Source organism: Anarrhichthys ocellatus, unplaced genomic scaffold (assembly GCF_004355925.1).
Source record: "Anarrhichthys ocellatus isolate YVR2014 unplaced genomic scaffold, GSC_Weel_1.0 scaffold21, whole genome shotgun sequence".
Classification (NCBI taxonomy): domain Eukaryota; kingdom Metazoa; phylum Chordata; class Actinopteri; order Perciformes; family Anarhichadidae; genus Anarrhichthys; species Anarrhichthys ocellatus.
The window spans coordinates 2,141,759-2,154,195 of NW_022280051.1; the positions used below are offsets into that span (position 1 = coordinate 2,141,759).

General features: G+C 45.3%; 1 protein-coding gene across 1 annotated transcript in view; it reads left to right on the forward strand.

The window, feature by feature from the left end:
• The window catches only part of snd1 (staphylococcal nuclease and tudor domain containing 1), a 153,447-nt gene that overhangs the window by 102,473 nt on the left and 38,537 nt on the right, over window positions 1-12,437 (forward strand). Inside the window, exon 18 of the mRNA XM_031858890.1 lies at window positions 11,878-12,019. Coding sequence (XP_031714750.1) covers window positions 11,878-12,019 — 142 coding nt within the window. The remainder of the gene's footprint in view (window positions 1-11,877; window positions 12,020-12,437) is intronic.

Sequence of the window (12,437 nt, forward strand, 5' to 3'; positions counted from 1 at the left end):
CCAAGTTCCAAGTTGCAAATTCAGCAGTCTGTCGGCTCCACTTACGGTCTTGTGAATACACATGCAAACATTCTTCTTCCCATCTTCATCGGCCTCGTTCTCTTCCCTCGACAAACCGAGCTGTGCATCCGTGCGCATGGCAGTCACCTGCAAACTGACGCGTACAAACTCGTTTTGATGAGCAAGAAGCCTTTAAAAAAAACCCGCTATGTGACGCACTCAACGAAGCGCGTCCGTCTCAGCAGTCTCACCTTCTGCACGCTAAATTATGCATTTACATGAGTTGCAGGATTACACGCTGACTTTGAGCGTGTCATCTGAAAAAAGCGTCCCGCCTCAAGGGCATAAGGACAATCCTGAACAACACGCACACACAATCGAATGAAATATTCTACTCGATGAAGCATATGAACAGGAAGTAGGCCTTTTTGTTAAGCAGTGTTTCGTCTTTTGTGTGCACTCGTGCTGCTTCGTCGTTGCAGCAGTGTGCATATGGTCCTTACTGTCCTCGCTCTGTTTGTCTATTTGCTTTAAGTTGCGCTTGCGTTCTCTGTTATGCATATGATCCGGCGCATGCTTGTTTGCATTCCGTCTGTATGTCCTTGGCCTTGTGCTTTCCCTTCTCCAGTCATGCACGGGATTCTTGCGGGCTCTTAGCAGAGGTCCTCGGGGGCAAGTTTGCGGCTGCCTCTGGTTCATCACTGCAGGAAAAACTCAGCCCCCACCCACACCCAACTGCAAAACCCCACCCAATCCCTCAGCTCTCGGGAGGAAGGGCTGAGGCCACAGGAGGAGCGAGAGGGCTGAAAAAGAGTGCGAGGAGGTGAAACGCTGGCAGAGAGCATAATGTGATATGACATAGTGCGTTGCATTATGGCTGATTAACACATGCTCGGCTCCGCCACCCACACTAGACAAACACAAACCCCCAGGTCTCCCCGTCCCCTTGCCTCTTATATCTTGGGGCTTCCCTTTTTTTTTTTTTTCTCTCTCTCTCTCTCTCTCTCTGCTCTGCCCCAATTTCTCCACCGTCTCTGCTGATGAACGAGAGTGTGAAGGACACACACTGACTGGAGTTGGGATTATTTGTTTTCCTTTTTTCTGGTTGGTCCCTCCTGGGACACTGTAAGGAGACACTTTTCCTCTCGGTTTGCTGAGGACTGGTTGTGGCCGACTGCTTCCTTCTTCAACTAGAATGCACGGAATACAGGCAGCGAGCCTTGTATCTTAACACAAGCGTACAGACTGCAGCGCTTTGATTAGTCCGCCACTGCAAAGGTTGAATTGATTCAGTATTATATTGATCTATTCGTTGTAATATTTGTAAAGCTGTAAAATGCATTTGATCAATCACTGAATGAGCCTGTGCTGGTGACATTCCGGTAACCTTGCAGCAGTTCGTACAGACAACCCCCGCCATGATGTATCGGCCGCGCCGCTCGTGTGAACATCCATTACGGACACAAGCCGCGATGACATTCTCCCCCCCCACAGATAACTGACGTTTATTTATTTTTGGAATCATCAGGCAGATGCTGTGAAAACATCGAGTCGGCACGTTTTCCTCCCTGCTTCAGGTGTCCTCTGTAATCGTCCTTCTTTAATCAGGGGAAGGAAGGAAAACGGTGTCTCCAAAAAAAAAAAAAAAGATGCACAAGTTATAGTCATTTAACCACACTTTGACATTTTTTTTAGGGCCCCTGCTCGGAGCCAGAGTTAACTACATTTAATACGGGTCGGCAGTGAAACACCCCTCCCTTGCTCCCCTCGCTTTTCTCTGCTGTGTAATGAAATGCTAAATATTTGTTTCTTGAGGGCACCATTTAAATGCTCGCTCTGCCGGTCGTGATCTTCAAACCTTGCCCTATTTAATGAGCTCCGCATTTAGGCGTTCCACGGCATTACGATCAGACCTTGTTGACATCGCCCCCACCGGCCTGTTGTCACATAAAAGGACTCTGACATGTGCTAGTTGCCTCTGACACCTGTGGCCTCGCTAAATATGCATTATTATTTAGGCTGTTTGTTACTCTAAGACTAATAAACGCGCCGTCTTCTAGAATCGTCTTCGTTTGAGGCAGATCAGTCTACCCTAAAGCCAGACTGGGGAAAAGAAGCTTAGAGCCTCATTACTCCTCTTTATTACCTGCTCACAGACAGAGTCCTCCACACATTGGCAGACCGGTCTTGGTTGAGCAGCCAATTCCACTCCAAAATGCATTTGCTTATTTTATTTTTCTTCCTCTGTTCGCCTCATGACAGCTTCTCCACTGGCTCTCATTCTTCTGCATTTCTCTCACTTGTTTTCATGTGTTTTTGCTCCAGCACCTGGAGTACCCACTGTCATTCCCATCCTTCTCTTTTCTTTAATTCAACCTCTCTCTGGCTCCCTTTTAGGTCCTTCCTCCTTTTCACACTTTCCCAATCTAAGCCCTGAATTAGGCATCCTATTTATTATTCCCCCCCTTTACCTCACCTGCTCTCTAATGCCTTTTCTCTGTACGGAGAATGCTAAGTGCATTGATTCATTGATGCAATTCTTTTCTTTTCTTCTTCTACTGTCCACGAGCACCAGACCAAACTTCTCCTGCTCATTTGTCTCATAGTGGATGTTTAAAGATGCTCTCTGGGTAACAATGGCTCTTGTTTGTTACCCGACATTCTTGTTTTCCTGTATTTTTTGCGCGTCACGCTCCACCAGCACGGGGGACGATACAAGCCACATTCCTACCAACTGCGAGAAGGCCATACACGTCAGCGGAAGTTTTATCTGGGCGACTCATATTTTAGTTTCTTTAGTGGCCTCTCAGGGATTGTCACACTGTCCGACACAATGAAATATGTTCTCGTGACCCCCACAGTTAAGTCATAAAATGCCAGTGCACTGCAGTTGCGGGTTCGTGGAAAGGCATTCAACATGTTTGTTAAAGCTCGGAAGAAAACGCCGGGCCCTTAATAGAAAATAGATGGGTCCTTTTTCATGGGCCGTCAACCTTGGAGCGCGTTGACATGCGGAAAGAGGGAATAGATGGATGAATAAAAAGGAAGCAGGGAGAGATGTGGGAATTTCTCAAGCACCTTTCATACAGTTTTAATGTTTTTAAATACTCTGAACTATTGTATATAATTTCAAACCCATACATTCTATTTTTAATTAATTTAGCCAATTCATATTACCCTAATATTTAAAGAAATAGTTTGTGAGAGCACGTGTGTTGCTGTTGTTGTGTTCCCTTTGTGTGTTTGTCTTCGGCTGACCATTAGAGGTGTGCCTGGCTTAATCCAACTCATCAGTCAAACTAAGAGGGCGGAAGGGTTTATTAACGGGGCGGACAAGCTACCTGAAATAACTCAGCGCCTGTCCTCCTCTGTCGCCTCTTTGTCACCAACATGACACTTTTTTTTTTTCTTTTTTTTTTTCCAGGTTTGAGATAGTTCTTGATGAATCCTTGAATGTTCCACTAGTAATTTAGGTCAGTCCAGCGCTACTGTGTTCAGCCTCCTGGACGGTTAGCCTGCAGTAAACACTATAAATCTAGAGAATGGGACCACTCTGCTAGTTTTGTGTTTCTGTGCATTCTACAGAGTCTCTCTCTCTCTCTCTCTCTCTCTCTCTCTCTCTCTCTCTCTCTCTCTCATGCCTCAGGGATAGACAGTTACATAAACCGGCTCTCGTCATCACTGCACTTCCCATTCCCCCTGTTGTACCAGTCTCTCTTCGCCCCTCGTTTGTTTCTGTCTTTTTCCCACTTTAACGTTCCATTCCTGCTTATTTCTGCTCCTTCATCTGTGTGTCAGCGTGGATCCAATGCGTTTCGTGGGTGGAGAAAATTGACACCTGAGACGGTTGAGTCGTATAATTATAGAAACCCCATCTTGAGCTCTTGTAGCTGTGTTGATTGCAAGCCCGCGTCACCAGATTAGTTTGGACACGTACACGACGGTCTTTGCCTATTAATTGCATACTTGTACACTTTTTTCTCTTCCTCTCTGTCTCACTTTAAGTTGTATAATTTCCAGCGATAAAAACAATAATCGATGATAATCGGCTTTAGTTGATCAACATCTCTTACAGAGGAAGGATGAGAGGAACGACAGAGGGTGGACGTGACACTCGGTGGGCTCAAATGTTGTGTATTTGCCCACTTTTATCCCGTATGCAGTTGTTCCAGGTTGGCGTGTTCATAGAAAGGGGCGGAACTTCACACAATCAACACAGAATAAAAGTGAAGGACAAGCGCATGGTGTGGGGAAGGCGTCTGGCACAACACGTATAATGGAAAAATAGATGCAAAATCAGCACAGGGCAAGCAAACCTAGTTATCAAACAGAAATCAAGCAAAGCTGTAAGTGCTCGCCTCCCTCTCTCCTTCGAGCAGCACCTCTCTTTTATACCAAGGTTATCATGATACACAATCAGACAAAGTGTTTGTTTGGCTGCAGCTTAATTATTTTTGTCTCTCTCTCTCTCTCTCTCCCCCCCCCTTTTCTTTCTGCCTCTCTGTCTACGCCATTTGAAGATTGAGTGTCTGTATGATGTGCCCTCGCACTTGCAGCTGGCCGGCTTTAATTGCGCGATTATTCCCCAGCGCTGCTTTTGTTTTGCTCTGACGACATCTTGTTTGGCTTGATCATCTGTTAATGGCTGCTCCAGTAAAAACAAAAAAAGCCCCCTAAATTCACGTGCACATATCACCAATCTCCATCAGTGGCCAGTTGTCTCATTGTTGTATTTTAATTGCTTTTTTTTTTTGTTTTTTTTGTTTTTTTTGGTCCTTTATTGTGAAGCACTTCGCTACGTCTGCTTCTGAGCAGCACGATATAAATAAACGGACCTACTTGCGTTCTTCTTGCTGATATTTCATTGTCAACGGGCCGACAGGGCTTCTACCAACATGTGTAATTGGATATTTAAAAAAAAAAAAAGTGTAACAAGTTAGCATCCTGATAGCCTTCGGTCGTTTGCAAGCCCTCGACTGTTGTGTGTGGCGGCACCACGAGAGGGGGTCATATTAGCCGTGTAAGCTGGGGTTGAGCAGCCCCGTCGCCTGCCTGCTGCCTGTGTGATGGGAGAACATCTGTTGGCTGTGATATGAAGCTAGGCAGTATCTCTTTCTCTCTTCTTCTTCCCTCTCTTCCTAGCTCACTCCTCCGTTCCTGTCATGAATTCCCCCCCACCCCCCAGCTGCTCGGCTCCCTCCCTTTCACCTACAAACCCCGTCCAGCGCCACCTGTGCAGTTTTAATGCATAATTTATCTGCTAAGTAACCACATCCGAGAGACTCATCCCTCGGCCCCTCTCCTGCTCTCCCCTCTCTGCGTTTGGCTCGGAATGTGAAAGTGGACACTTATTTTGTGATATTGTTCTTTAAGAAGATTAGGATTGATTGAGTTCCAGTGGTGGTCGGTGTATTTACTGTGTAGTTACTTCCTTATTGAAATATTTTAGTATATCAGATTCACCTCTCCAGATTGTTCATGTCTCATACCTTGCCTTTAGAATTCCTCGTGTGTACTCGATGTGTTGAAACCAATTGCCTCCTCAAACATGATATACTTGTGTGATTTCAGGTTTTTACAGCTTGTCAAATAGGCCCCATGTGCAGCCGTCGTTTTACGTTGCCGCGTCTGCGTCGCGTGGCCTTGCAGGCCCGTAAGCAGTCGCACCGCATTAGCCCGCTGCGGCGGGAACGATGTCGCCACCACGTCGTAGCTCAACCTGGACCAATTCGTCCCAAGGCCACGGCCGTGCCTCTGTGCGCATACACGTGTTTGTGTGTGCTTAGCCCAGCCCGTATGTTTTATGACGCAAGGCTGCCATGCATTATGTCTGAATATGAGGACCTCAGGGGGAAGGCATGACAAAGAAGCTTGCATACAATAAAACTCCACCTTCCTGTAAATCAATCCTCGTCCTGGCCAGCCCGCTCTTACTTCTTGCACTTATCGCGCCACGACAAGGTGAGCGATCAGGGTTAATGTACCAAGAACCCCTCTTAACCTTGAGGCGGCCCTCTTCGAGGCCAGGCTGTTGCGTCGGGGTAACGTCTTTCCTCTTTACAGCGCAAGATGCGAATGGGCCACCCTGACACCTGTCATTCAACTCACTGTCCAATCAAGATCAATAATGACAACTTGTCTGTTGTGTCCCGTACATTGTGATCTCTGTACCTCAGACGAACTCTTAAACCGTCAATAAATCAGAGTGGAGCACCCTGGTATCGTCCGCCTGTCACTCAGGCAAGATGTGTGGAGTTCTTCTCCACATTTAGATGCATATTTATAGTAAAATGGCACGATGCGGAATATTTATTTGCTTTTTTTTATTGTACAGGTTGAGTTTTTTTGTCCCCATCACATCACATTTTGTCAACAATAACAGCACTTACTGTATTGCAGCCATTAACCTTTCACCTCTTGTGGTAATATTAATTATTGATGACAAGCTACTGCCCATGCACCCTAAATATGGTGAGTTAGATACAATTATAAACGTCATATTTTGGCATATGTTTGTACTGTACACACAGCAGATACACTTGAAAGCATTACTGATACGGTTCCTGTGACTTTAAGAGGCGGCAGCATAATCCCAGCAGCTGTGATATGGCAGATTGCCCCCTCAGTGAAGCAATTGTCTGTCTCCTTGATCATTTTCCACCTCTAATGGCTTCGTCGATACAGACGACACCACCGAGCAACAGGAAATCCAGGGTCTTCCACCTTTTCTGCCACACCAACCTGAACGTGCCTCCAATGCAGATTTCTAATGAGCTCTTTCTCAATTTGTATACCAATAACACCAGCGCTAGTTGTAAATTACAGGGTTAACTTCTCCACTGGAGGGAATACTCTGCATACTGAAATAGAACATAAAGTCAGAGTTATAAAGCGGCACTCTTTGGATAGATTTAAGCACTGAGTGTTTTACTACACGGAGCACCGGAGCACGAGTTCAGGTCGTGTTTAACTCTTCACTTGAATATGCAGCCTTTACTCACTCCCCCCCCCACCCCCCCCCCCCCCCCAATATGTGTCTTTGAATGGTGCAGTAAGTCACTGTGACCCCCTTTCTGTTCTCACGTGAAGATTTAAGCCTTTTAATGTGAGCTTCTAAAAATAAAAAATAAATGCTACAAGTGAAGGCGGAGAGACCAGAAGAGCGGAACGTGACCTCGGTTGAATTAATTAACCATTCTCTCTAAAAGGGGCTTCATTGGGGATATAATGGAGGCTAAATTGATTAACAAAGTGCACTCTTATGACTAACATGCTCCTATTGATTTCAATTGTTCTCCAAGTGTGATTGGGTAATGAATTAACAATGGAATTATGTAAGAAGAGAGAGAGAGAGACCACTCTGTGTTATCTCCCTCATATTACTCCGTGTTACTGCTCGTTTGCGACAGCTGCATTGTGTCAGAGCTGCAAAAAAAAGAAGTTTGTCACGAGTTGCGAGGGCTGAGCAGCGCTGTCCGCTGAGGTGTGCCTGAATCACTGGGCAGCGACATGTGCATACTGCAGCTGTCCAGGGCTTCACATGTGTGAGTGCAGCGGTTAAAGACTGTTTAGAATAGTGCTCATCACGCTCTTTTATTTCGAGGAGCGCTCCCTTCGGAGTGTCAGTTTAATTAGAAGAAGGGTGTCACACGTTGTAAGCAAAAGATTTGAGTATTTGAATTTTGAACTACCGTACAAATGTTTCTCTTAAAAGTTGGAAGTTTAAACCAAACCCTTTATTTTTTTATTATACTAAGTGGGGCACTTGCATGCTAACAAAGTGCACAGTATGTACTTTAGGGAGCAGTGGCGATATTTTTGCATCAACACACACTACTAGAATTGACACACTGCCACCTTTAATCGGTGTTCAAACCAGCCCTCACCCTCTTGTTCTGGCACTGTGTGTGTGTGTGTGTGTGTTCAGTCATCCATCTGTCTGTGTATTCACCCACCTGTGCTTGTATGAATCTACTATACGAACGTAGAAACACTTGCTTAGTCGTTCACCGTTCATCAAATTACGAAAAAATACTCTGACAAATCATCACTAAGCTAATCAGCAGCCTACTTAACGCTGCGAAGCAGAGCTGCACTCGTCAAAGAGCTTCTCCTCCGTCAGCGAGGTATCCGGTGTGCCAGGCAGGGAAATTAAGACTCTCTCCACCAGTGCAGCGCTGTGAGGATTTGGGTATAACGAGGTATTTCTCCTTCGGGAACGCTTGACATTTGTCATCCAGGTTTCACTTGTGTAAGAGGCCGTGTTGGCTGTTAAAAGGTACAGTGTCATCATTTCTATAAAAAGAACATGTTTTTTAAGTTGTAAAAATCTCATTTTCTACTTTAAGAAGAATCGGATGAGAAAGCTGTGTTGTAGATATAGCAAGATAAAAGAAGCAGGGAAACGCATGTTACAGAATTAAAGGTCAACAGATTGGAATGGGAACAGGCCTAAACCGGCCCACACGTGACTGAACATGTCTTCCATGTGGTTCTGATAGTCACCAATGTGCGTCGATAGCCACGTTGCCCCGTCATCTCTTTGCTGTAAGTGTGTTTTGTCATTCAGGAGTTGTGAAGGTCAGCCTAACCTACCATCTCTCTCAGCTCGGCCTCCATTATTAGGACTTGTTGTCCTTTCAGCCCGAGCTTAATGGCCTGCCGCTTTTCCCTTTTTCCCATTTTTCTATCGCTCTCTCTCGCTCTCTCTCGCTCACTCTCTCTCTCTCTCTCTCTCTCTGTGTGTCTCATTGTCTCTGGCAGCTTGGTGGCTCTAGCGTCTGGCTGCAGTTGCAGAGCAGGAGCAGCAGTCACATACCTGCATTCAAGTGGAACAAACAGGATGGTTGGCTGCTCACGGAAGGTCATCAGCCCCGGGCGCGGCGGTTATATGTGTGTGCGCGTGCGTATCTGTGCACGTATTTGTGCTTTTAACAAGAGATGAAGCTCTACAGATATGCTAATATTGCAGAGAGAAAAAAAAGGCCAATAGTCAATTGACTATGTCAATGTTTACGTGCTGTTTGTGTGAATTGTGTGGGTGAGAAATTATACTAATTAATTTCCATCAAATATTCTTTTGGAACTGGTCTCCTGCAACCACGACATGTTTTTTTTAAATTTTCATCTCAGACTTGCACAACTTCAGCTCAATCTGCCTTCATGTTTTGATCAATCCAGGCAGCGCTTACGCACATAAACGCGACCCAAAGCAGACAGAAGACTGAAGCTGCTGCTATGCTAACATGCTGCTAACATGCTGCTAACGCTACGCCTCCCGTGTAGCATTTGCCCCAATTCACACATGCAGATACGAAGAGATTAGAGGAAGCAGCTCTACAGCTATACAAGGAGCAATGTCAGAGGTTCAAAGATGCCAAATGGCAATAAAAGGTTTCACTATTTGCAAATTTACAGTTGCAGACATTTTTAGCCTTTTCCTTGACTGTAACAGAGAACAAATACACAGCAGTTTGCAGCCGCCAGTCCACCGAGTCGGAGTAAATATATGTAAATAACACACTCGGAGCAAGAGGAACCTCAAAGATATTCCAGATTGAATGGGAGGTAAGAGACTGCCTGCCTTTTTTTTCCCCGCCTTTGTGCTCGTGAACGTACTGTTGGAACAAATCTGCATCAGTTCGCCTCCGTTTGTGTCTTTTCATTGACTTTGCATGTCGTTGTGCAACCTCTAAATTCCAATCGAGCAGCCTCGTTGTGTTTTCAGCACATGCAATGCTTCTTTGAGCAGAAAGTAGAACTTTCAACGAGGAGGCAAACGTGTTTTTTGTACCCACCTCTCGTCACAATGACATCCACACTCGACACACAAAGCCAGAGGTCAACATGAAGCCTCGTGGCTGTGCTTGGTTTCCAATCCCACCGTAAGCCCACCCACTTGCCGCTACCCTAAAGGTGCCACACTGATGGCCGCCGGTCTAATACAAGGTGACACGCTAATCTTTGCCTTCCCTAATCGATGCTGCAGGTTTGATTAAAAGCCAAGCCATGTCAGCTCCATTACAATGTGGGAAAGCATGTTTATACTCCAGCATTTGTGCCTGCGCATATAATGTGTGCATATGGCTGTATGTTAAGTGTGTTAATAATGCACACGCCCGTCTAATGCCGTACAAAAAAAGAAAAGAATCCTGGTTGATCTCAGGGTTTACGGAGCGTGGATGCGTTTTCGGTCTTCATTAACCTTGCTCGCCCTCAATCCCCAGAAATTCTACCTGCTTTTTTTTCCCCTCCTCCTTTCGTCCTTATTCCCTTCTCTTCTCCAGCTCTTTTCCTTCTTTTTTTTTTCTTACTTTTTGCAGCGTTTGTGGGATGAATAATTGAATGTAATTGGGTAGTATGACCCTGTCTTTTGTTAGGGGGGGTAGGCAGGGCAGCAGCACTCACTTCTTCTGTCACATGTTTCATGGGTAACAGTTGGAAGCGATTCTTCCATGGTGACTATTGTTGTTTTCTTTATTCCTTCAAATCGAATTGAACAATTTCTGTCGCTAGTGCGCGCACACGCACACACACAGTTTGCTACTGTAACACCCTTGCCACTGTACATCGCCACATCAATGGGGTAAAAGGATAATCTTAGCATGCTGAAGCATATAAAAAAAAAAGAAAAGCCTCGGGTGTGATTAACTAAGCCTTAACACAAGCGTAGCTCTACGGATGAGCTGAGGCAGAGTGAAAAATGACAACATTAAAACTAGCTAATCTAATTAGCTTGATGATACCATGCAGTTAAATAATTAGCCAGAACCTAATTGGCTAATATCACTGCGCTGTTAAAAAAAAAAAACAAAAAAAAAAAACTCAGTCTGCCGCTTTCCCCCCTCCTTCTATAACCTTTAAAAGTAAACACTTCCCAAATAGCCTGCAGAAAGGAACGGTAACAAGCTGTGCTGCTGCTGCTGCTGCTGCAGCACAAGAAGTTAGAGCACTGTGAAGCTTGGTTGCACTTTTTGACTTTTGAGTTCCCCGCCCATCTTCGCTCCCCGTCTCCTCCTGTACATCTCCTTCACTCCCCTTCATCTGCAGGGAGTTGATTAGCTCGCTTTCATCCTGACCCGTCCTGTGTTGGTGCACGTGTGCAATACAATTACTGAACTTGAAGCTGTATACAAACAGCCTGTATGCAGTCTTGACAACCAGCCTCTCTTTCTGCTGCATCCCTTGCACTCTAAACACACACACACACTGACATCCATGCAGTTTGATATGTGGCCCAAGGCAAAGCACTTCTCCCTAATGAGACTCCTGCCCTCTGTTTCTCCTGGGGAGCTGAAAGAGAAGTAACCTTGATGCAGCATAGAAAGGATTCAGCTACACACACACACACACACACAGCTATGCTTGTGAGGAACCTCATTGACTATACTTAGTTCCCAAATCTATTATCACTAACACTACATGGCTAACCTCTAGTCTGGTATTTTCCCAATTCTTACTTTAACCCAAGACTGAACCCTAAAAAAAGGCCACTTAAAGAAGTAAAGACTCGCTCAAATGTCCTCGTGTTACATAACTGCTGTCATTCTGAAGGTCTAAATCTCAAGTTGCCTCTTAAAAATAGATGTAAGTACAGGAACACACACATTGAGGACAAAGTGGAGCTAATGGCCGGACTTGTCCGGTGTCCAAAGTTGAGTCCCGTGCATTGAAACTCACGGAGACATGCTGGGACATCGTGTGTTTCTGTTTTATTCCTGAATGCCTCGATCCGTGTTTTTCTTCTTCAGAAAGATGTGACCGAAGAAGTCATGAGTCAGAAAAGTGTCGATCACTGTTGTGTCTCGATTGATCTGGTATTTGTCACTGACCTGTGTCCCGTGTGTGTGTGTGTGTGTGTGTGTGTGTGTGTTGTAGGTCTGGGCCAATTATGAGGAGAAACCAGTAGAGGAGGTTGTGTATGTAACGGAAGAGAAGGAGCGAGTGGCCAACTACAGAGCCGTATACGTCACCGAAATCTGCGACACCCTGCACTTCTACACCCAGGACGTAGAGACAGGTATGTTAATGATTGTGTGTGTGTGTGTGTGTGTGTGTGTGTGTGTGTGAGAGAAAGAATGCGTGAATGATATTTGTCAGATAGACAAAATTCGACACAGAATTAAGTGTGTAATTGAAATGGGAATTAGTAAACATGTTGTATTACTCCATCCTACTATGAGTATTTCATCATCGTATACAATCCGACACAAAATACCGCCATCAACGCCAAGGCCCCGCTCACTCCCTTTATTCCTTTTTTTAACACCACGCTGACTTTAGAAATGGCAATTATCTCTGCCTCTGACATTCACCTCATCCCTTGCTGCAGCATCTCTCCCACCATCAGAGACCAAACAAAGGACATCCTACTTGTTATTACTACTGAATGACAGGAATAAATCACACCAGCCCCTCTTGTCACCAATGACGGGGGG